This window comes from Triturus cristatus, chromosome 3_1, assembly GCF_964204655.1.
Source record: "Triturus cristatus chromosome 3_1, aTriCri1.1, whole genome shotgun sequence".
NCBI lineage: Eukaryota > Metazoa > Chordata > Amphibia > Caudata > Salamandridae > Triturus > Triturus cristatus.
This window is the reverse complement of record NC_140583.1, coordinates 33,254,942-33,280,742: the sequence shown is the minus strand read 5'-3', so window position 1 is coordinate 33,280,742 and position 25,801 is coordinate 33,254,942. Positions and strand designations below refer to the sequence as shown.

Here is a 25,801-nt window from a genome sequence, read left to right as displayed (position 1 = left end):
CATTAGCCTCTACGCCGACGATGTGATAGCGGCATTGACAGAACCAAAGATCTCCCTTCCCACCTTTATTGAGGAGCTAGACACTTTTGGCCGGGTTTCGGGGTCAATGTGGGTAAATCATTGATGCTGAACGTAAACCCGGCGCTGCTCACATCAGACCACTCGCACGATTGGCCTTCCGGCATAAAAGTTGTAGACACCATCCCGTACTTGGGGTTAGAATTAGCGGCCACAGTCCACCGAACGGCTCAGTTGAACTATGCTAGGCTGACACGACAGGCCCGAAGGGATATGGACGCTTGGAGTAAGCATCATCTTTCCCTATAGGGGCGTGTAGCTGTGATCAAAATGTGTGTGCTACCAAAGGCACTATGCCTGTTCCAGACCCAACCGGTCCTGCCCCAGAGGGGATGATTGCTTCTCTACAACGCAACATCAGTTTGTGTGGGCAGGGGCACAACCACGGATGAGCAAGGCTCTAGGGTACATGCGCCTGGAACACGGAGGCCTGGGAATACCGGACCTCCTCAGCTATTACATATCGTCCCAGCTGAGGTATCTGGTGAAATGGGCAAGACCAGAGTCCGAAAAAAGGTGGCTCTTCCAGGATAGGGCATAGGCAGATATCACACTGTGGAAAGTCCCTTTCTAAAAGAAGTCACAGCGGCCGAGGGGCCTGATGGGTTCGCCGGTCACCAAGTCAGTGCTAAAAGTTTCAGACGGGGTGGCGATAGCTAAGAAACTCACGACATTCCCGTCTCCCTTAAACATCCTGTTTGGTAATAGCGAGTTCAACCCGGGAGTGTCCGACAAATCATTCAGGGAGTGGTGAGATACTTAATGCCGCTCAGTGGGTCATCCATTTGATCTCACAGGAGTGCTCACGTTCCCCCAGCTGAAACTAGAGTACGGGATCCCCAAGTCTGAGAGATTGCGATACTTACAGCTGAGGCACTGGGTCCTTCAACCTGGGATGAGAGAGCAAGGGGGCCGTAGATTGACCAAGTACAAAAAATGGTTAATTACTAAGCTCACCGACAAAGGATGAACTCCAAAATGTACGACATGATCAGAATTGGCTCACACTCGCAAGCTACTCCAAGTCAGAAGAGGTGGGGGAGCGAACTGGGGGGGTGACCTTACTCAGAAAGATTGAGAAGTAATTTACTATAGAGCAAAACACACAGCCCGAAACATAGCCAGTATTGAAACAGCCATGAAAATAGCCACCAACTGGTACCTTACACCGGCGCGACTCCACAGAGGGAATCCACATAGGAGCCCCACTTGCTGGAGAGGCTGCGACAATGATGGAACATTGCTACATATACTGTGGGATTGCCCATTACTATCTAATTATTGGACTAAAATCCTGGATAAGGTAGATGAGCTCTATGATACTGAGATCCGGAGGCTCCCGGTATATGTAATTTTGGGTCTCCCCAATTCTATCACATTCCCCCTTAAGAGCATGAGAGGGCGCCAGATGGGGTTAGCACTGGGGGCAGCTCTGCAGAACATCCTGACACACTGGGGGACGACTACCCCCCCCCCCACATATGTGGGTTGGCTCCACAGATTGTGGCATATCGTAGGGATGGAACGCTTATCGGCCACACTGAGCGGCTCTGCCGCCACCTTCCAGAAAGTATGGAGCCCATTCCTGAAACTGCTCTTAGCAGAATTCAATTAAATTACCCAGCCCAAATACCTGAGAGTGCTGCGGCTTTCGGACCTGGGGACAGAACGTCAACCATCCTCTACTGTTTAATGGGCGTTGCCAACGCTATGGGACAAGGAATGGACAGTCAAGACTATGGAATATGGGACGGGGTGGGGGGGGAGTGTTCAAGTTACTGGTTTCAAGTACAAGTTGAATCTTTCAAAATGCAATGTACTAACTGCTTTGATGAAGTTTCACTCACACAATTATCAATGTGGGCGATATGCTTTTCTTGATATAAGAACTTATGTGAATTATCTACCATTTTGCGATCTATTGCTTGTGTCCTTGTACTGTTTTCAAGTATCGAAAATGCTAATAAATACATTTAAACATAGATGATTTATGTGGAGCTGTTTTACCATTTGACTCCACAATCCTTGAATTGTCTGAGTTTGGAGATGAGCTCCCCAACCATTGAGTGATGCGTCTGTTAGCACTGTCTGTGGAACTGGGTCGATGAAAGGTCGCCCTTTGGAAAGGTTCTGTTGATTCCACCACTGCAGAGAGCGATGAGTGCAGCCGTCCACCAACACTAGATCTGTCAATCAACCTTGAGACGGATTCCACAGACGTGCTCAACATTCCTGAAGGGGACGCATTTGAAGTCTTGCATACGGAACGATCATAATGAAAGATGCCATCATTCCTAGAAGCAGCATAAATACCCCAGCTGGTAATGAGTGGTTGGGTTGAAATTTGGAAATGAGAACCTTAATATTGTGGATTCTGGCTGGATTGGGACAAGCTAGAGCTTTTTGTGCATCTATAGTGGCCCTTAAGTACATTTGCGTTTGGGAAGGTTGAAGATGAGCCTTCAACAGGTTTACTGTGAATCTGAGGTCGTGCAGTAAATGTAGTGTTCTTTGGGTGTGTTGTAGGCATTTTGTGAGAGTGCTTGCTTTGATGAGCAAGTCGTCTAGATATGGGAAGATGTCAACATGTTTTCTTCGCAGATGTGCAGCGACTACTGCCAGGCATTAGATAAATACTCTGGGAGCAGTGGTGACTCCGAATGGGAGGACTTTGAATTGATAATGTTGTCCCGCTACCATAAACCTGAGGTATTTGCGATGAGCGGGATGTATTGGAATATGGAAGTACACATCCTTCAAGTCCAGAGTGGACATAAAGTCACCTTGTTGTAACAGAGAAGCATCTGTTGGAGAGTGACCATATGGAAGTGATCTGAATGAATGTATAGGTTTAATTCTTTGAGGTCTAAAATAGGTCAGAGAGAACCATCCTTTTTGGGAATCATAAAGTAAAGGGAGTATACACCTGTCCCTTGATATTGTAATGGGACGGGTTCTATAGCTCCTTTTTCCAGAGTAGGTGTATATGTTCTGGAGATAGTTTGTGTTTTCGTGGTGGAATTTTTGGAGGGTTGTTGGTAAGCTCCAGGCAATAACCAGATTGGATAATTTGTAAAACCCATTTGTCTAATGTGATGGTATTCCAGACTGGGATAAATTGAGTGATACATCCCCCAACAGGTGTCGAATGATTGGGGGGAAGGGGAGGAAAGACACTGTTTATTTGTGGCTGGGGAAGTATGGGGTGTTTACCTTTCCCTCTTCCTTTACAACCGTTTCCCCAAAATCGTCCTCGAAATTAACCTCTGGTAGAGGGGGATTGACTAGTGCCTCTACATGTGGTAGAGGACCCGTCAGTAGGGATGGACTTTGAGCCTCCCCTGTAAAAGGATTGCGAAAGGAACCACGGTTTGATGGTGTTTGCAGTGCTCCCATTGATTTGGCTACCTCAGTGTCTTTCTTCATTTTTTCTAATGAAGTGTCCACTGCAGGGCCAAATACATTTTCCTCGTTAAATGATGGATTTAAAATGGATGCTTGAACCTCCGGTTTAAATCCTGATACCTTTAGCCATGCATGGGATCTAAGTAGGACGATGGTGTTGTTAGTACGTGAGACAGTGTCTGCTGCATCTAGAGCACACCTGATTGAAGTGTTGGAAATAAGCTTCCCTTCCTGGATGAGGTCATGAGCCTTGGATTTAGGCTCATCAGGAAGGTATTGCATCAGTTGCTCTAGCTCATCATAATGAGCTTGGTCATACCTTGCCAAGAGTGCTTGTGTATTAGCTATGCACCACTGATTGGCTGCTTGCGCTGATACTCTTTTGCCAGAGGCATCTATTTATTTAGGTTCTTTACCAGGAGGCGGGGCGCCTCCTATTTGAGAATTAGCTCGTTTACAAGCATTTGATACCACTGAAGAATCTAATGGAACCTGACCCCTGATGTAAATTAGGTCTGTAGGTGCAGCCTTGTACTTTTTGTCAACCCTAGGAGTGAGGACCCTAGCTCGCACTGGCTCTTTGAATTCCTCGTCTGCATGTTTTAACATACCCCTGAGCATAGGTAGTGTATGTGTAGTCTTTTGCGATGCACTTTGTGTCTCAAATAAAGAATCTTCCTCAAGAGGCTCCTTATGGAGCTGGACTCCATGGTACTGTGCGGCTCTAGTAAGCAATTCAATGAACCCCACATTGTCATCTGGAGGAGAAGGTTTAAATGGGTATAGGTCTGGGTCGTTATTATTGGGATCAGTGTTATAGTCGACCCACGGGTCTGAAGCATTGTCTTGTAGCACATCCCCATGTGTCCCCATCTTGATCTCCATCTCCTTGATAATCTGAAGATTGTGGCTGAGGGGAATTTGTGGGTGTTGTGAGCAAATTAGGATCAATAGGTGGAGAATGTGAGGAAGGTGAAAGAGGTGGTGGAGAAGTGTTAGTTGCTATACTCTTTTCTTTTTGCTGGCAACTTTGCATAAAGAAGTCCTGTTTTAGAGTCAATACGTTTTTTGTTTGGGGTTGGTGTTAGCAAGCGGTACATCCAAACAAGGCTCCTTAGATGGTGGAGGAGCCGCTTTTTCTCTTGGGGCCAGAATTTTCGGTGTGGAAGATTTTGGTGCCGATGATTTCGGAGCTGAGGTCTGTTTCGGTGCCGAAGTGTTTGAGGGATCAGTGGATTTGATTTTTCGGTGCCGAAGTTTTGGGTCCGGTCCATGAAGGAGGGCCACTCAGTCCAGAGTCGGAAGGCTTTGATACGTGTTTCTGTGCCAGGCCCGAAGGCGGAGGAGGGACAGGAGCCTTTTTAGAGTGTACCTTTGGGGGCAGAGGAGTATCTTTACTCATGGTACACTGACTGGGCGTGATGTCTTCCTCGATGTCTAAGCCTTCCCCGGACACGTGGATGTGTTCTTTCACCACTGCCTCGGCTCTATGTGGTTCGAAGATCTATTGGTCGACATTTTCTCTGAAAAGATCTGGAGCGGAGTCTCTGTGTTGCTGGCACATTTCGTGACATCGAGCCCGACAGTCACGGAGCGTCTTCTTCGATCGGAACGATCGGCAGGTTTCGCAGTTGTCTACGTTGGATTCGGGTGATAAACACAAATAGCACACGTCGTGTAGATCGGTGCGGGGATACTTAGAATGGCACACAGGGATGAATTGGAATGGAGTCCGTGACACCTACTGCAAACTCGGTCGACGTCGCTAGGCCCCAACGCCTTGCACAAGACTTTCCGATCGAAGTTTTAGAAATCGATACGATACGCAAAGGCAGAATTACGCGATTGAGAAAGAATACCGTAGAGGGTAGAGAATTGCACACCAAGGGGAACCTGAGAACGGTGTCGAACCGGAGCGCAGCAATTCAAGTCCGAATCCGATGGTGGAAAAAAGCTATCTAACAATGGAGTCGATGTCCATGCGCACTATCACCAAAAGGAGTCACCACCTACTTCGTGACTGGAAAAGACTTCTTCGATTTAAAACAAAGTGCAAACATCCGGACCCAACACTAAATGGCAGACTTATGCGAAGCATGTCTCGAACACATCATTACACACTGTTGTTCTGTCCTATACACATCCTTAGATATTGCTCTATCCTGCCTGTGTGCCTTCCTTGCTCTGTCCTGAACACACCATTGGATATAGCTCTATCACGCATGTGCTTTCCTTCCTCTGTCCTGCACACAAATCACTACGGATTGCTCTATAATATTTGTGCCTTCCTTCCTCTGCCCTGAACACATCAAGATATGGCTCTATCACCCATGTGCTTTCCTTGCTCTGTATTGAACACACCATTGAATATTGCTCTATCACGCAACTCTTCTTCCCTCCTCTGTCCTGAACACGTCATTGGGTATAGCTCTATCATGCATGTGCCTTCCTTGCTCTGTCCTGAACACATCATTATATACTGTTGCTCTAGCCTGAACACGTTATTGGATACTGCTCTATTACACACATCCCTTCCTTGCTGTAACCTGAACACGTCATTGGATACAGCTCTATCATGCATGTACCTTACAAGCTCTGTCTTTAACATATCATTGGATATTGCTCTATCCTGCCTGTGTGCCATCCTTACTCTGTCCTGAACACGTCATTAGATATTGCTCTATCAAGCATGTGCTTTCCTTTCTCTGTCCTGCACACAAATCACTACAAATTGCTCTATAATACTTGTGCCTTCCTTCCTCTGCCCTGAACACATCAAGATATTGCTCTATCACCCATGTGCCTTCCTTGCTCTGTCTTGAACACACCATTGAATATTGCTCTATCACGCAAGTGTCTTCCTTCCTCTGTCCTGAACACGTCATTGGGTATAGCTCTATCATGCATGTGCGTTCCTTGCTCTGTCCTGAACACATCATTATACACTGTTGCTCCGTCCTGAGCACGTTATTGGATATTGCTCTATCACACACTTTCCTTCCTTCCAGCAACCTGAACATATCATTGGATATTGCTCTTTCTTGCATGTGCCTTCCTTGCTCTGTCTTTAACATATCATTGGATATTGCGCTATCACGCATGTGTACCATCCTTGCTCTGTCCTGAACACATCATTGGATATTGCTCTATCACGCACTTTGCTGCCTTGCTATAACCTGAAAATATCATTGGATATTGCTCTTTCCTGCCTGTATTTCTCCTTTTGTCCATCGCCATCATATAATTTCATTCTACTCTATCCTGTACACGCATCACTACAGATTGTTCTATCATGCATGTCCAATCCTTGCTCTGTGCTGAACAAGTCACTAGATATTGCTCTATCACACATGTGCCTTCCATACACTATACTGTACATGTCCTTGGATATTGTAATAACATGGACATGCCTTCCATGCTCTGTGCTGCACACGTCACTAGATATTGCTCTACCACGCACATGCCTTCCATGCTCTGCCCTGACCACGTCATGGGATACAGCTCAATCACCCGGGTACATTCCTTGCCCTGCCCTCAACCTGTCATCGCATATTGCTCTTTCCTGCCTCTCTGCCTTCCTTTGTCCATCTCCGTCACATACTCTGATACTATTCTATCCTGCACACAAATCACTACAGATTGCCCTGTCCTGCTATAACTGGAGCACATCACTTTAGACTGCACTTTCTGCACTGGCATCAATAAAAGTTGCTTTATTGGGAACGTCCATCATGGCATCTTGCACTATCATTAATGCATAGACCTTACAACTACTCTCGGGGTCACTTATGGATGCAGGTTGCTGAAGCCTTCACCTGTCCCCAGACATACGTTTGTGAGTGGAATCTATGATACATGTTTATCCTGTACCAAGGTCTGCCCGGCACACATACTTTGAATTTTTTTTTATTGGTCACACAGATAGGGAACGCTAAAGCATTTTGTGTTTTCTAGGGTAAATGTTTTTTTAATCCACTGTGCTCTGTGTGTTTTATCACTCATGAGTTATGTTTTCCAGAACTCACCTGTGGAAGAAACGATGGACGAGGTGTAAGTCGGGGAGGGGGGGTGAACTGTGGAACCTTTATCGGCTGAGACGTGGTCGCCTGCACCTGCTGTACAGAAAGGAACAGCACTGAGATGGAGTGTTCAATGACCAGTGCAATCTTTACACTGCAAACAGCCTCCATTCACACAGGATGCCAAGCCTAAAACTGCCAGCAGGGCATAGGATGGGGAACATGTTGAAAAGCATGAGGGTATCACTGGAGCCAAGGCCAGTGGAAGGCATAGTGAACAGAGGAGGTTCACTCCGGCACCTTCATATACAAAGAGCTTTCGTACCTGCAACACTACTTTTGGAGCTTGCTTTACTTTTATAGACCCTGAGATCTGGTGAATCAGCAAGTATACAGACATCTACTTATTAGTTATTTAAAAAAGATGACAAAGGTGTCAAAAGTGGGGCAGTGAGCAATCAGATGCTAACAGCAGACTGGATCAGTAGAAATCCTCTTTGCTCTGAGGCGGACACACTCAATCTGCTTTTTGAGGCACCACATCTAGGAGATAACTCGTTTTATTATTCCTCTCTTGTTTCACCAGTAGGTCGAGTGATCGGTAAAAGACCACAAAAGCTAGCAAGATGCAAACCAGTGTCACAGGTAAGGAACAGATTTTTAAAACAAGGGTATTTTCACAGAGTTATACACTTAGAACTGGACAGCAGAGTATTATACAGAGGCAGTGGGGTATGTGTCATTTGTCTATGCAGAATCCTAAAGTTACCTGCCCTTCCAGATTTACAAGAATCAGAATCCAAACTTTATGGCCTTGCAAAGGTACGAAGTCAATGTTGCTGATTTGCGCATGTCAGCAGGTGGATTTTCTGACGATCACAGCAGCTACTGCCAATCCACTTGCAGCTTGTAAACTGAAGGCTTCAGGCAAAAGACTACTCGCAACACCTGAATCATGCAAACGCCTATCAAACATGTTTCTGATAAAGATTCACTCTACAGAGTTTCTAAAGCTTAGACAGAATGGTCATGCAGTTCAATTATATTGTAAAACAGTCACTTGACACGTATGCACTTCTGGCATCTTAGTTGGGTAAAAACATTCAAACATTAGATGTAGGCCTGGAAAAAAGGAAAGCAAAGAAATGGACTGATTGATGCAACAGTCAAATGAAAAGTAAGTAAACGAATAAGGGAGAAGTCACGATATGCAACAGTAAATAGTCCATTCTAAACCGCCGTAAATGTGTTCACAGCTGAACCGTGCATGAAAAGAATATCTGCACAGAATTAAAATGGAAACTCTGTTTCAAGGCAGGATGCAATTATTGCATCTGATGCGACCATTGCTTTTTAGGACATTACATCCAGTGTTAGCGTGTAAATCAACTCTCTTCAGGGAGCGACGCACTTTCTCAGCAGCATCGTATGGCTTCTTTGAGAATAGTGCTTCCCAGAACACTTAATTTAGAATTAACTAGATGTGGCTTGCTTAAGGTTGTCTCGATCAAGGCTGAACAGTGAAAGGCAGCTTCTCTGTCACCCACCTTCTACCACTATGAAATCTTACATCTGACGTTCACCGGTAGCCTGACTTCTACCTGCTTTATCAGCTTTACCAATCAATTGGTTCAGAGTCTCATGAATACCACTGAACACATTTCAACATCGGCATTGACATCTCAAGCTTGGCGGGGGCGTGGAAATGTGTGTGGCCCCCCAGGCAGGGTGGTAGGCTCACACTATAATCGTCACTCATGGTGGATGAGGACTCCGATGCCCAAACCAGACAATAGGGTGGCAACTGGTGGCATCGCTTGAACAATGCCTAGGAAGAGATGTTTTCTCTATTGTCTATCTGAGCTGTTTGCTGTCAAAGACCTACTGTGTCGAATATGTTAAATTATATACATATTTAATGGGTTCTGGGACTGCCCCTTACTCTTGACTGGGTGACTTTCTTGTCAATCTCAATGTCCTGCCTGCCTCTTATTCAAGGACTTAACCCCGTAATCTTTGTTTGTCTAGCCTCTGGAACATTTAATTTTTACCTACATCAGATAGGCCATAAACCCACACACATCGCTGAACAGATCCTAGATGTCATTCTTGCAAATACAGAACTAGTTAACTTTCAAAGGATTACTCTAGTCATATGGTCAGACCACTATTTGCTTGCTTTCCAAAAATAGACAACTCAAAGCAACACACCAAAAACGTCCTTGCATGCATCCACCTATCAATCTTAGAACAAAATTCATTTTGAACACTTAGAAACACAACTAACATTTAGTACAGATCCAGAATCATTAAATTCCATTCAAAAACTGTATAAGCGGCTACAGAAAGCTTTTGATATCCTAACACCACTAAGAACAATGCAACAGAACAAAAGAAAACAGGCACCTTGGAGAAATACAGAGCTAAAAGAGATAAAACAGCAAATAAGAAAGCGGCAACGTACCTGGACTGGCTCAAAACAAACATCAATCAAGACAAACTTCACCTACAGAAACTTAACAGATTATACAAGTCCGCATTCAAAAAAGTTAAGAAAAACTATATACACAGAATTCAAAATGCTAAATGTGCAAATAAAGAATTCTATCAAATTCTCTTGGAATTTAGTATTTAGTCGACCAAATTGCCTAGAAAGATCTCATCCCATTACTCAAGATTCCCCAGACAAATTGGCCAATCATCGCACGACCACAATAGACACGCTGGACTCCTATTTAAAAAAAAAAAAAAAAGAAAAATTAAACACCAGCACCGACCCTTTTCCCAGTACATCCTCCAAGAGTAAGCGAACACAGCCTCTGCATTCCTCCCAAAAAATATCACACAATGAATTTATGGACCTGGTCAAAGCGAGCAGGCCGACTGGCATCCCTTCTGACTCGTGCCCACCACAAACCTTCAGAAACAATCTTCTAACTACCTCTGCTATCATACCAGAGAGAAGAATCATCAACAATTCCTTAACTATAGGAATATTTCCAGAAGAACCAACAAAGTTACTCCCATTAAAAAAAAATTAAAAAGATCGATTACAAATGTAACTTTCAGGGGGAGACGGACAGAAAGAGCAGCATTGGCCCAAACGTCACAATTCACTTTAGATAATTCAATATTTTCAGACTTCCAAACAGGATTCCGTGCAGCAAGAGGCGCGGAACCTGCCCTCCTTGCCATCTTGGATAACCTGAAGAACACCAGTTGACCGATACGAGGTTGCTGTGCTACTTCTCTTGGACCTCTCAGGTGCCTTTGACACGGTAGACCATGACACTAATACAAAGACTCTACGAAGCCGGCATAGATGAAACCGCTCTCGACAGGATCACATCCTACCTTCAAAACAGAACTAATGTCATCCATTCCATTCCCTCCTTTCTCATCCAAACCGTACCTCACAAAAGCAGCTGTTCCTCAAGGCTCTATCATCTCGCAAATGTTTTCAACATCTACATTAAGTCATTGCTGGCACTGATCAATCTATTTCACCTCACATGCTATAACTTTGCAAATGACATACAAATACTCCTCAAACCGGAAAGTCCCAAAGACATTGGAAACAGACACATTTTCTTCAATGGCCACTTTCTCAGTTCTTTACCCATTTGGGTCGAGCGTCTGTGTTCCTGAATAGTTCCATCTTAAATTTGGAGTGTCTCTCCGGCCCATTCCGTCTTGTCGGGAGCTCACTCATTTTTCCGCTTTTAAAGTGAGGATTCCCCTCACACCCCCTCCCCGACCTGAGCTGAGCTTTCTTCGTGTTGAGTAACAGCAGCTCTTTGGAGGATTCAGTCTGTGTTGTCAAGTCAGAAAGACCGACACTTGAGGACCCATTTTCGGTTACTGCTGACTCGGAATCATCAGTCAGAGAAAAAAAAAATGTATCCCCATTAAATCCGGGGAGACTACTGTTGCTGACTTTGGGCCCCCCGACTTTCCATGAGTTAGCTGGGGATACCTTTTTTCTCCTGGGGGTACAATACAATCAAAACCCCTAACCCCAGTTTCGTGCTGACCATGGTGTGCATGATTACTCATTGGTTGCTCTACGGACGCACACCCATCTAATGCCTCGAGGGGCACTGTTTCTGGATCCACCGATGGTAAGGTGATTGTTATGGCTATTCTTAATGGCTCTCACTTCATTATGACTTACAGCCGGGGCCATGGTGGATCAGTACACTTTGTTCCTTTACTCCTGGTGACAGAAAACAAACCCACTATTAAGGGCTGTTCTCCGCCAGGCTCTATAACATTAAGTCCACTGGCGGGCCGCTGTTAAAACTTCTTTCCAGTGTCAGCCTCTGGTTTCCCTTTGCCTGCCACTTAGTCTCCTTTCCTTCCGCCTCTCCCATTGTTCTTAGTTTCACGGCTGCTTGATGCCTGCGTTGTAGTTAGCATGGCCCCAGTAGTCGTCACGGCCACTGTGGGTCGGGGTCTTGTGTTCGCAGACTTTGCCCCTCTTCCTGTCATTTCTTCAAGGGAACCTCCTCCTTGAGCCCGACCCTCAGACAACAGTCGGAGAAGCTTATTTGTCAGCTGAAAGGTCACCATCAAAGCTAAAGTATAGTCCTTGGAACCACACTGAATTTTTTTAACAAAGCATCTATTGTTTCCGCTTCGTCCTAGGTCACCACAGTTACTTTCCCGGTTCTCCAACATCACACTGGGTTCAAACCTGCAAGCCTCGTATAGCTAAGGCATTGTAGTCAACCAGCAAGCTTTCGAGGTGGGGTGGAGCAGTGAGGGAATGTTACATGGACGTCATCTTGCTCACAAATTTTCTGTTGCCTCAGAGCCATAGAACAGTGGATGACATGCAGCCATCTCAAATGCTTCCAAAACGGAAATACTCACTTGTGGTCATTGGAAAAATGATGACCCACTCACCGCATGGCCCGGGGATCTGGGAACAGCACCTTAAGTATCAAAGGAAGTAAGAACCTCGGAAATTACCATGGACTCCAAACTATCAATGAATGCCCAAGTCGACAAACTAGCAAGATCAAGCTTCGCTAACATAAAAACTCTGCAAAGCATTTTCCCCCACCTGGGATTCCCACACAAGGTCCAGGCTACCGTCTTTCTTGTTCTGTCTAAGCTCGATTACGCCAATAGCCTCTACCACAGATCATCTTTGTATCGCCCAGTAAGCGATACATGGAACAGGACCGCTCTTCATCAGGAATAAAATCACCAAATACATTCAACAAAGGACCCTCCAGTCTGTATTGGCCCCTCACCTCAAAATACCACAATACAAGAAAAAAAAAAACATAGGTGGAACATCCTATGGAACTCTTTACCACCTAACAGAACATCCATAGATAACTAACTTCCTTATCCTCAGAAAACTACTCAAGAGTTGGCCCTTCCGCACATAACCACCATATTCAAACATAAATATACAGCAAATCCCTGTGTATATAAGCATTTAGTTGGACTATATATGTGCACCTAGATATGTATATTGCTTTGCATAAACGTGTATAATAGTAGTTTATAAATATATAGGTATTCGTTAATTCTGCTTAACAAATGTTTTTTTATGGTTATATTATTCTATGTTTAACAAGTATATAGGTGACTGCATAAATGAGTAAATCGTTTTCACTATCTACAATTGCTTCACTATTGAATTCCAAATAAAACAAAAACATTTTTTTAATAAAAACTTATAAATTAACTTTAAGAACATCAACATTAACACTTTAAAGTCTGAGCTTATTCAATACAACTTAATTCTACATATACTACCCTCCTTATACATAAACACCTTCCATGGACTTATGTATCTTTATATTTATTACTTTACGCCTAATTCAGCAGTTCCAATGTACTACCCCATATCTAACCCCTCTTAATATATCCTCTACCTCTAATCTCAGAGCTGTCTCAAACCCAATTCTACTATGAGCCCCTATATAACCCTTTCTAAACCCTTCCCTCCTCTACCCCTCCTTGCATTATCTCATACCTCTTACTATTCAGGTCTCCCAAACTAGCCTTTCTAAACCCTTCCCTCCTCTACACCTCCTTGCATCATCTCATACCTCTTTTACTATTGAGGTCTCCCAAACTAGCCTTTCTAAACCCTTCCCTCCTCTACCCCTCCTTGCATTATCTCATACCTCTTTTACTATTCAGGTCTCCCAAACTAGCCTTTCTAAACCCTTCCCTCCTCTACCCCTCCACCTCCCTCATTCCAATCCACCTCCTACTGCGATGAACTAAAACATTTTTTTAAAAAAAAACCCACAAAAGAACTTGCTAGACCATTCCCTTCGCCATCATTCTCAATCCAACTAACAGACTAAGATGTCCACTACTTAAATTGATTTCATATTTCCCCATACTAATTCCCCACTAATCCTGTTTGAGTTCCAGAGCAGCGTTCTACACCCCAGAAAGCACTTCGACACTCATTAGGCGTAGCAAGCACTATATAAATGCAAACACTTCCCTGCTCCATCACTCCACTATGCTTTTTCACATCACTCCACTTTCCTTTTTAAATTCAAATTAAAAAACTCAAATGTCCACAAGTCAAATCAATTTCATATCGCCCTTTACTAATTCACCACTAATCCTCTTTGGGTTCCAGAGTTGTGTGCTACTCACCGAAAAAGTGCTTCGACACCTAGTCAAGGGTTGGAAGCGCTAAATAAATGCAATTACAATATTCTGATTGGATGATTTGTGTCCATCCACTACAGACATCAAGAAACTATTTGTTCTCTGATGTTTATCTTGAGTGGGAGAGTAAATCTGTTCTTGTGCTCTTTGCTTTGTGCCTCTACTCTGTTTTATTTTATTTTTTCTTAATTCTCGAAAATAAACACATTGATGTCAAAGTGACGGCAGCTGCACATTGCTAGTGCGTGGGGTTGCTTGCTTCTTGCTCCCCCACACCGCCTCTTATCCGTTGCTTTCCCCCTTCCCGATTCTCTTTCACTTATTTGTATTTTTTTTTTTAAGTGCACGTTTTAAAGAGTAGCTGTGCCGCGAGCCGCCTGCTTCTTTTTGCGCTAGTATACATACTCTAGACCAGAAGCTAACGAAAATGCCCCGGCCCCCATGTTTGAACGGTACATGAAACTCAGTTCTCTCACCCGGGGTTCAGGGGCAGTGGAAACCCTTCTGGGACACTGTCAAAGTGTTAGAAACACCAGTGCTAATGGTTGCTTTGCCGTGACGTCACGGGCAGGCCACGGCAGCCACTCTTTGCCCTGCTAAAGCCAGAGCTCGCCTTTCCTTGTACAAGACGCAGGGCTCGGCTTTTCAACGCGTTTCTCTTCTCATCTTTTTGATGAGCATTGGTTGATTGAAATCGTACTCGTCCGCTGCCAGTTTCGCTTTGGTCTGTAGATGGCAGTGTTGGCACATCTACAACCACTTCCGCCCTCGCGTTACCTGCACTGTTGCAGCCGTCTTGTCCAATCCTATCTCACGCAGCGGGCTTCGGGGCGGGCCGATGCTCATCATTGATTGGCTCTCTTGTCAATCTCATTTTCTTGCTTCTTATTGGATAGCTCACCTTCGTGGTCTTGTGCGATTGTCTTAAGCACCAAAGATCCGCTGACAAATGTGAGGTTCAAAAGGTCACCCAAGAGGAAGTATTGGACGACCCCATTCACTCTGGACACAAACACCCGCGACACTTCTTCACGACACAGAAATAAAGATGGAAACCTCCGCACAAAGATGGGAATAACGACTGAGGCAGCACATGGACTGACTTCCCTTTCGGAAATGACGCTCTGGTCGACTGATTGCAACAACTAAGCCACCCAACAATCTCCTGAAACTAAAAAAATCTATTTGCCGGAAGAAGTCTCAGTTGGCCAATCTGAAGCCCAATCCTCTCATTTCAAACTTCTTTCCAGTAAGTGGTAAAGAGTTGAACAAAACAGAGAACTTTCAACATGGATCAAGTCTCTGATGTGCTTATGGACTTGTCATCTTCTCCCCGTGTTCCCATATGCCAGGAAGTCCATGTTGGTCAAACCTTCATCTCTTCATCACAGTGAAGTCTATTGTGTAGTAGCCCTGGCTGAGCAGAAGCAGGGGGTGGCGCCAGGGAAGGTGGTCAACAGCGGAGTGCTTCAAAGTATCGAAACAGTAACACAAAGTTGGACCCTTTGGAGTTGGATGTTGCGCGACTGAGTCTTGTACCAAAAGCTACACTGCCTCCAACCCTGTCAGTGGCCCACATTACTATCAGAGGCAGGACTTCAGTCCAGCGCGGGAAGACGCTATGTACCCTTACCCTGGTCATGGTCTAGTGGATGCTTCTCCAGTAATAAATGACATGATCCCCAAGTCGGACGGTGAGAGGCACGAGGAGGGGCCCGTTGTGTCGGGGGACTTTTCTTTGCCAGACTTAAGTTCGTTCAACAATAAGAATTTCCAGAAGGAGGAATGCTTGAAATTGTCATCCACTTTTTCGGGGGTGGGACGGGGTCGCAATGATAGGCCAGCCATCACAACGTTCGCCCAGTCGTTCACCTCTGCCTGCTCAGTACAGTCGTACACCCTCTCTCTGAGAGGTTCTTTAGCTTCGTTGAATTAATTGAGCTTAATGAGCTGTGAATCACGCGTGTCCGAAAGGGAACAATGGAATATGCAGCCGTTTTAACTGGAAAAGGAAGGTAGGGGAGGTGCTTCATCCGAAATATTGCTATGCATTGAGAACGTTTTAACTTCTATTTTATCCTTGATAGAAAGATCAGTTTCTATTCCTGACCATGTGCCGTCCCCAATTTTCTTGTGGGTTCAGAGCCTTACCCCTTTTGGTTTGGGTCAAATGTCGGAGCAGAAGAGTTGAAATCGCGGTTACTCAAGTTGAGATTGAGGCCAACAGTGGCTCTAAAGATATTGATATCCAAGTGGGTAAGCCCTGCTGGTTAACAGATCCTACTACAAAGATATATATTGCAAAATCTAAGGCAAAACAGATTGAGGACAAAGTGTATTCAGTAAAATCTTCATTTCAGGGGTGTAATCTGGATGTACCAGAGGTCCAGTACAGGTAACATTATACCTCTCATTCCAATTTTTAACAAAGCAGTAATTCTCTCTAGTGTGCCCCCCCCGTTCTATTGTTTATTCTCCTTTAATGCCCTCCAATGGGGCTCCACAGGGGGTGGTAGCCACTTCAGGGTGTTCTAGGATGAACCTGCCCAAAGGAAAGAGGAAAACGAAACGTCGGTTTATGAAACATAAGTCAAAAGATCTAACATTTGAAAGTATTCCTGTTGAATCTGCATCTTGTGATCCTTCCACAAATACCGATATGTCGAATAATGTTCCTTTGTATCTGAGTTTAGTGTCCAGGCATTTACAAACCTCTTTCTTTCCTCCATTATAATGTACTGGAGGAGCAGGTTTTCAATGCCTCATGTTATAAGACGGGGCCAGTTCCTCAGATTGGGGCAATTACTTATGATTAGAAGGATGAGGTTCATCAAGATGGTGGTTGTGTGAGAGGGCTTAAGAATCAAGTTGCCACGGGGGCCACAGTAGAACACAAGGGCTCTCAAGTAGTGGGGTGGTTTCCATCCTTAGTTACACCCCCCGCAAAATGTCAAATGTCTACCCGACATGAACTAAGGCCCAATAAACCCCTTCATGGGGAGGCACAACCTTATTTTTCTCCTACACAGAATCTTCAGTATGGCCCCGATACAAAGCTTGATAATCTAAAAGAGATCCGGAAGGCTCCTGAAACTGGTCCAATTTCAAACATGCAGAACTTTGTCATTTTGTTTGATCGTGAGTTCGGCCCTCCGAATAAACACTTCATTTTATACTCATTATCAGAAATTGGAGAGATGAGACTGGTATAAAATAAAGATATGGATGTCTTTATTAATTACTCCATAATTTTGCCGAGCTCAAAAGTCAAATTCAGCTCCAAGATTATCGGGATGTTGATCTTGGAGAATGAAGATTATTTCCTGAAAAGAGGTACTGAGGTCTTCTGTGTAAAGCCGATTATGGAGTCCAACCGTAACATGTCAATATTGATTTTTCAGGGTAAACTATAGGACCCAATATGGAGGGGGTCTGCCAATCCAAAGGACATCACTTTTTCTGTAGGTAAAGGCACTGGAGAAGAGTTATATATGTTGAGGAAATGAAGGATTCGGGTGTTTGTGAACCTAAGCAGGGAGATAAGCTATCTTAACTGGAGTTTGGTAGCAGGCACTCTGAGACCCGCGCTGGAGGAGGGAAAGCAGCTCCAGTCAGTCAAAGAGCCAGGTCTTGAGGGTCTTCCTGAAGATGTGCAGGGTGGGGGAGCGTCTGATGTCGATCGGCAGATCGTTCAGGCCTTGGCCGCTATGTAGGAGAAGGTTCTTCCACCTGCACTTGCTCTACAGATGGGCGGGGGTTCGGCGAGGTCGGCGGATCGGAGGTTCCTCTTAGGAACGTGGATGAGATTCTGTCATTGAGATATTGAGGTCCGGTGTTGTGGAGGCATTTGTAGGCGTAGGTGAGTATCTTGAAGGTTACTCGCTTCTCAACAGGGAGCCAGTAGAGGTCTCATAGGTGTTGGATGATGTGTTCGTGTCAAGAGATGCGAGGATGAGTCTGTCTGCGGTGTTCTGTTTGGTCTGGAGTTTGCAGAGCAGAGACTTGTTGATCCCGGCAGAGAGGGCGTTTCCGTAGTCCAGTCTGCTGGTTATGAGTGCGTGGGTGACGGTCTTCTCGTTGACCTGTCGGGTCATGGAGAGAGAGGAGTCTTTGATGCCGAGGTTTGGTGTGGTCCGTGGGGGTGGGGGGGGCTGCCGAGGGTGGTGAGCCACCAGGTGTTATCCAATGCAGAGTGGGAGGGTTCGAGGAAAAGGACTTCTGTCTTCGAGTTGAGCTTCAGGCAGTTGCTGCTCATCCAGGATACTGAGTTTGGTGGTGATGTGGTCCTTGGTGGGGGAAGAGGATGAGCTGGTTGTCGTTGGTGTAGGATACTATGCTGAGTCGATGCTGTCTTGATGATGGCGGCAAGGGGGGCCATGTAGATATGGAAGAGCGTGGGGTTGAGCGACGATCCTTGGGGCACTCCGCAGTTGATTTCTGTGGTTTCTGAGAGGAAGGGCGGCAGTCTGATTCTTTGGGTTCTACCGGTGAGGAAGGAGCGGAGCCAGTTGAGGGTGGTTACTTGTATGCCAGCATCGTGGAGTCTGGATGTGAGTGTGCGGTGGGAGACTGTCGAACGCTGCAGAGACGTTGAGTAGGATCAGGGTTGAGATGTGTCCTTGGTCGAGGAGGGTGCGGATGTCATCTGTAGCTATGAGTAGAGCGGTCTCAGTGCTGTGGTTGCTGCGGAATCCGGATTGGAAGGTGTCGAGGATGAAGTTATCTTCGATGAATTTCGGTAGTTGGGCGTTGACGGTCTTCTCTGTGACTTTGGCCGCGAAGGGGAGGAGGGAGATGGGCCGGTAGTTCTTGAGGTCTGTGGGAACTGCTGAGGGCTTCTTGAGTAGGGGTCTGACCTCTGTGCGTTTCCAATCATCGGGGAAGATGCCAGTTTCGAAGGTGGTGTTGATGGTGCATCGCAGTTCTGGAGCGATGGTGGCGGCTCTGTGGAAGATGTGCGAGGGCAAGGGTCTGTGGGGGCTCCTGAGTAGATGCCTTTCATGGTCGATGCGCTGTCTTCGGTGGTGACTGGGTCCAGTAGGAGATGATGGGCTGGCCGGCGTTGCTGGTGGAGGAGGTAGTTTCAGAGTCAGGTGTCTGGTCGACGAAGTGGTTGTAGAGGCCCTTGATTTTTAGATGGAAGTAGGAGCAGAGCTTGATGCAGAGGACCTGGGATGGGTCGATGTCCGTGGATTCACAGGGGGGTTTGGTGAATTCCTGGATGACGCTGAAGAGTTCCTTGGAGTTGCTGGAGTTTGCGAGGATCTTTGGTGGATCTGATGCGCTGGTGGTATTCCGTCATGGCGTTCTTGTGAGCTGTGCGATCTTCTGAGGTTTTGCTGTTTCTCCAGTTCTTCTCGAGACGTCTGCAGGTGTGTCTGGATTCTTTGAAGGTCGGCAGTGAACCAGGCTGCCTTTCTGGGGTGCTGTTAGTCGGGGTTGCGTAGGGGTACGAGTTTGTCTGCGCAGTTAGTGATCCATCTGTGCAGTTCTTTGGCTGTAAGACTGGCGTCGGTCGATGTGGTGGGGGCGTCGTGGGTGAGGGTGGAGTAGAGTTGTTTGCTCCAGTTTCTTCGCAGAGAGCAGGGTGCCGGTTTGGGCAGCGTGGGTTTTTGGACGAGGAAGTGTACGCAGTGGTGGTCTGTCCATGGTGGTTGCGTGGTGTGCGGGGGGCAAGGGTTTGCACCCAATTTAAATATGAGAATTATTTTGGTTTTTCCTGTGTAGCCAAACCATCCGTAAAAGGCCATGCAAGTGAAGTAATTGTTATTTTACTTAAAAAGAACATCAATTGGAATCCAAACGTATTTCTTCATCTTACAAACCGTTGCCTAAAACTGGTCCTGTTGAACAAATTACTTACCTTCGGTAACGATGTATCTGTAAGAAACATTAGTTAGATTCCTCACCTTAGAATATCCCCAGGCGTCAGACTGGATCCGGAAGATTTTTCGTCAGCAATACCCCTTGTGCGTCGCTAGGCGTCGTCTGCGGCTCCGCGCCAGTCGTCGGCGTCGTGCGCCGGAATGACGTCGTCGGAGTACTTAGACGCCGCCCTCGCGTGCTGACGTCAGTTCTTGTACATAGCCTTCCGCGCCAGGAACGCAGAGCCATGCAAGATACCGACACTGGTGCCAAAAAATTCTAGGGCCCTGAAAGGGATAGCCATAACCCTAGATGTCAGTTCGCAGAACGGGGAGGATGGGTGGGTCGGTGAGGAATCTAACTAATGTTTCTTACAGATACATCGTTACCGAAGGTAAGTAACTTGTTCATCTGAAAGAAACACGTTAGTTAGATTCCTCACCTTAGAATAGATACCCAAGCAATACCATCCCCGGTGGTGGGTCTCCGAACCAAGATCACACCAGAAAGTCCTGGAGGACAGAACGGCCAAAGAAGCCATCCCTCCGGACTTGGCTGTCTAGGCAATAATGCCTGGCAAACGTGTGTAGCGAAGCCCACGTAGCCGCCTGACAGATGTCCTGCAACGGGACTCCCCGTCCCAAAGCAGTAGTAGCCGCTGTAGCCCGAGTGGAATGGGCGCGCAGCCCAACAGGAGGGTCCTTTTTCGCCAAGGAGTAACAGATTTTGATGCACAAAACGACCCACCGGGAGATGGTCCGTTTGTGCACAGCTTTTCCCTTCTTATCACCCACGTATCCAACGAAAAGTTGGTCGTCCACCCGGAACTGTTTTGTGCGGTCCAAATAAAAAGAGAGCGCACGCTTTGGGTCCAGACGGTGGAGCCTCTCTTCCTCTTTGGAAGGATGCGGAGGCGGAAAGAAGGTGGGCAAGGTGACAGACTGCCCAAGATGAAAGGGAGTCACCACTTTCGGTAGAAAAGAAGGACGAGGCCGAAGGACAACCTTGTCCGGATGAACAGAGAGAAAAGGAGGCTTGGACGATAGAGCCTGGAGCTCACTCACCCGTCTAGCCGAGGTGATGGCTACCAGGAAAGCAGTCTTAAGCATCAGAAGACGAAGAGGACAATTGTGAAGAGGCTCAAAGGGAGCGCACATCAGAAATGTGAGAACAAGATTCAAGTCCCACTGAGGCATTACGAAAGGAACAGGAGGGAACGTATGAGTAATGCCTTTAAGAAAGCGTTGAACCACAGGGGACTTGAAAAGAGAAGGCTGATCAGGAAGCCGTAAGAAGGCAGAGAGGGCAGCAAGATAACCTTTCAAGGTGCCCAGGGCAGAGCCCTGCCGGGCCAAAGAAAGAAGAAAGAGGAGAACCTCAGAAAGAGGGGCGGAAAGGGGATCCACAGCCTTTGCTGTGCACCATGCCACAAATCTGTTCCACCGGCAGGCGTATACCGTCTTTGTGGAGGGACGCCTGGCTGCCAGAATGATATCACAGACTTCAGGAGGCAAGTCAAATGGCATCAACTGCCGCCGCTCAATCTCCACGCATGGAGGTGGAGGCTGGACAGGTTCGGGTGGAGGACCGTCCCCTGCTGCTGCGACAAAAGATCCTCCCGAAGGGGCAGACGTATCGGAGGATCGGTCAACATACTGAGTAGCTCGGGATACCAGTACCTTCATGCCCAATCCGGGGCCACCAAGATGACTTGGGCCCGGTCGTGCCTGATCTTTTTCAGCACTCTGGGCAGAAGTGGTATAGGCGGAAAGGCGTACAACAGACCGCAACTCCACTCGTGACGAAAAGTGTCGCCGAGCGAGTGCCGCCTTGGAAATTCCAACGCGCAGAACTGCTGACATTGCGCGTTCTCTTCGGTGGCGAATAGATCTAACTAAGGCTCTCCCCACTGCTGAAAGAGACCTTGCGCCACTTCGGAGTTCAGACGCCATTCGTGATCCATCATGCACCGGCGGCTGAGTTCGTCTGCTCTGGCGTTCAGAGAGCCCGCCAGATGTTGAACCACTAGGGTGACGCCCTGGTGTTCCAGCCACGTCCAGAGGCGCAGAGCCTCCTGACAAAGGGTCCACGACCCCACCCCGTCCTGTTTGTTGCAATACCACTTGGCGGTGGTGTTGTCCGTAAACACCTGCACGACACTTCCCTTGACAGAGGGAAGGAAGGCTTTCAGTGCAAGTCGGATCGCTCTCAACTCCAACAGGTTGATGTGGAGGCGAGACTCCGCCGGAGACCAGAGGCCTCTGATCTCCGCCTCTCCCATATGGCCACCCCATCCCAGGAGGGACGCATCCGTCACTACGACATGCTCCGGTTGGGGAAGGGAGAGACTCTTGCCCGTGACAAAATCGCGGTCCGTGAGCCACCACTGTAATTGCTGTGCAGTGCCCTCCGAGATCAAGACATGGTCGGACAGGTTGCCGTGATGCTGGGCCCACTGAAACTTCAGGTCCCACTGCAGAGCCCGCATGCGCCGCCTGGCGTGATGCACTAGTAGGATGCAGGAGGCCATCAGCCCCAGAAGCCGCAACACTAGCCTGACCGAAACCCAGGATAGAGGCCGAAAGATGGGAATCAGGGCCTGAATATCCCGGACCCGCTGTTCCGGCGGATAGACCCGGAACTGCGCCGAATCGAGAACCGCTCCGATGAAGAGGAGCTTCTGAGAGGGGCTCAGGTGTGACTTCGGTTGATGGAAAACCCCAGCAAATGCAGGAGATCCGCCGTAGTCTGGAGGTGGGAGACGACTGCCTGGGGCGAGCCCGCCTTCAACAACCAGTCGTCGAGATAGGGGAAGACTGGAACCCCTGATCTGCGCAGATGAGCTGCGACCACCGCCATCACTTTCGTGAACACCCGAGGGGCACTGGTGAGGCCGAAGGGGAGCACGGCAAACTGAAAATGCTCCTGGCCTACCGTGAACCGCAGGTAACGCCGGTGAGCCGGCAGGACGGGGACGTGGAAATATGCGTCCTGCAAGTCCAACGCTACCATCCAGTCTCCAGGGTCGAGGGCAGCTAGAACCTGAGCCAAAGTCAACATTTTGAACCGTTCCTTCCGGAGGAAGGCATTGACGTTCCTGAGGTCCAAGATAGGGCGTAGGCCCCCTTTGCTCTTCTTGGGAACCAGAAAGTAGTGGGAATAACAACCACGACCTACTTCTGGGCTCGGAACGCGCTCGACGGCCTCTTTGGCCAAGAGGGCCGAAACTTCCTCTCACAGAAGATTCAAATGATCCTCCGAGATACGGTGGTGCTGCGGTGGCATGGCTGGAGGGGTCGTCTCGAAGGGGAGGGAGTAGCCCCTTCGGACGATTTGCAGCACCCACCTGTCCGAAGTGATGGTACGCCAGTGGAGCAGGTGATGGCGAACTCTGCCGCCCACTGGCGAGGAATGGGCCGGAAAGCTCGGACTAGGAAGGCTTGGAGGCCGATGCTGCCGGGGTGGATGTGGGCTGACCGCGTCGTCCTCCAGAACCGCCTCGGCGGAAACCACGGCCGCGACCGCGCGCAGGTTGGTTCTGCGGCTGGTGGCTAGGCGGACGTGAGGAGGCACCTCTTCCTTGGCCACGAAAGGGGCGAAAGGCGGATGTTTGCGACCGCGGGGCCGAGAGGCCCAAAGACTTGGCCGTAGCCCGGGAGTCCTTAAAGCGATTCAGCGCACTGTCCGCTTTCTCACCAAAAAGGCGAGTGCCATCAAAGGGCATGTCCATGAGAGTGCTCTGGACATCCCCCGAAAAGGACGTGGACCACAGCCAGGCGTGACGTCTAAGCGCCACCGTGGTAGAAATCGCCCTACCCAGCGAGTCCGTAGTGTCAAGCCCACATCGGATTGCATGTCGTGCTGCATCCCTCCCATCGGCCAGAGCCTGGGTAAGTCGCGTCTGGGCCTCCTCCGGGCACAGGGGCAGCACGTCCTCCACCGTATCCCACAGAGAGTGGGAATAACGGTCCAAAAGACAGGCGGTGTTCAAGGACTGCAGACCCAAACTAAGGGAGGAGAACAGCTTTTTGCCAAACTGTTCCAGTCTCTTGGAATCCCGGTCCGGCGGAGCGGTCGGGAAGGAGGAAGAAGCCTGGATAACCAGGCTCTCGGGGTGGGGTGTTGGGACAGAAAACTGGGGTCACCCAGAGTAGGGCGGTGGCGCCTGGCGACGTTCCTGTCCACAAGAGGAACTGTGGAGGGCTTGGACCAGGTGCCCTGCAGAACGTCAATGAGGGCCAAATTGAATTGCAGCAGAGGCTCAGTGGAGCTTGCTGCAGACTGAACACCTCAGTGAGGACGTTAGTCCTCACAGCCACGGCAGGCAGCTCGAGCCCAAGGGCTGCGGCCGCCTTGCGCAGCACCACAGAGAAAGCAGCACCCTCCTCCGAAGCCACAGTCGGAGGAGAGATGAATCCAGTGTCTGGTGAGGTATCCAGACCACTGGCCTCCCCCAGTTCATCTGCCCAGTCCTGTGACAGCTGAGCCTGAACGGCCATAGGATCCTCGGACCCCTCCCAGTCGCCCCCGTCATCCGATTCCTGGTAAACAGGAGGAAGGAGCGGAGCCGGACGATAGACATAATGTGTCTCTAACGGCGCCGTACGCGGCGTCCATCGACGCCGCAACGGCGCCGGATCCGGAGCGGGGCTGAACTGGGGCTCGACGCCGAGCGGAGCCGGCGTCGGAGGTGGAACCGGTGTCGACGCCGGCGGAGGAGGCGTGACGAGGTCGACCGGCGTCGGCGGGGACGAGTCCCTCGGGAACCTGCGGCGCTGTGGCCGGAGCCGGAGCCGCCGGCATGCAAGGTTGCCCAGTCGGGTCCGCGGGGCCCGAAGGCGCGCCAGCGGGCATCGACGGCGGAGCCAGGTTCCTCATGGCCGAGAGAAAGGCACTGACTTCCGCCGGCGTCGCGTCAGTCCCAGGGACCGGCGGGTATGGGGACTTGCGCGGCACCTGCGGCTCCGCCGGAGCCGCGGGGGTGGAACCACCCTGACCCTCGGCCGAGTCTCGCGACCGGCGAGGGGAGTCCGAAGAGCGGTGTCGCCTCTTGGACTTCTTGGAGTGCTTCAACTTACCCGAAGACTTGGAGCCAGACGAGCGATGATGACGTCGGCTGCGGCTCCGCGACCGATCCTTGGACCTCCTCCTGGACCGGGATCGAGAGGGGCACGGAGCCGAGTGGCGAATCTCGAGGAGCTTACGGGACCGCTCCCGTCTAGCCTTCAAGGTCAGGGCCTTGCAGTCCGAACACGACTCGTGTCGTGGTCGAGGCCCAAGCAGTAAAGGCACCAGCGGTGATGATCCGTAACCGACATCAAGCGGTTACAGTCAGCACAGGCTTTGAAACCAGGCATCCTACCGGCACCGGAGTCGAGACAAGATCAAAAAGGATCAAAAAACTTAGTCAAAAAAGACTAAAAGGGGTAGCTCTCCCGGATCTGCGCTTACTGGCGCGGAAAAAAGAAGAACTGACGTCAGCGCGCGAGGGCGGCGTCTAAGTACTCCGACGACGTCATTCCGGCGCACGACGCCGACGACGGACGCGGAGCCGCAGACGACGCCTAGCGACCCGCAAGGGGTATTGCTGACGAAAAATCTTCCGGATCCAGTCTGACGCCTGGGGATATTCTAAGGTGAGGAATCTAACTAACGTGTTTCTTTCAGATCAATGAGAGTGGAGGGTTGTCATCTTTTCTATATATTCCCCTCTGTAAGCCTAAGGATAATTTGGTCAACTACGTTTTTATACGTTCGCAACATCAGTCTTTTAGAGGAAT

The 25,801-nt window shown here is 48.4% G+C and overlaps 1 protein-coding gene across 6 annotated transcripts in view; it reads right to left on the bottom strand.

The window, feature by feature from the left end:
- PHF21A (PHD finger protein 21A) overlaps window positions 1-25,801 on the bottom strand; it is a 737,785-nt gene that overhangs the window by 338,202 nt on the left and 373,782 nt on the right. For 5 of the 6 annotated variants that reach the window (XM_085646699.1, XM_085646701.1, XM_085646696.1 and 2 more), the window contains one exon: window positions 7,509-7,598. The exons of the other annotated variant lie outside the window; for it this stretch is intronic. In XM_085646699.1, the coding sequence (XP_085502825.1) occupies window positions 7,509-7,598 (90 nt within the window). The remainder of the gene's footprint in view (window positions 1-7,508; window positions 7,599-25,801) is intronic. 6 annotated transcript variants of the gene reach the window in all.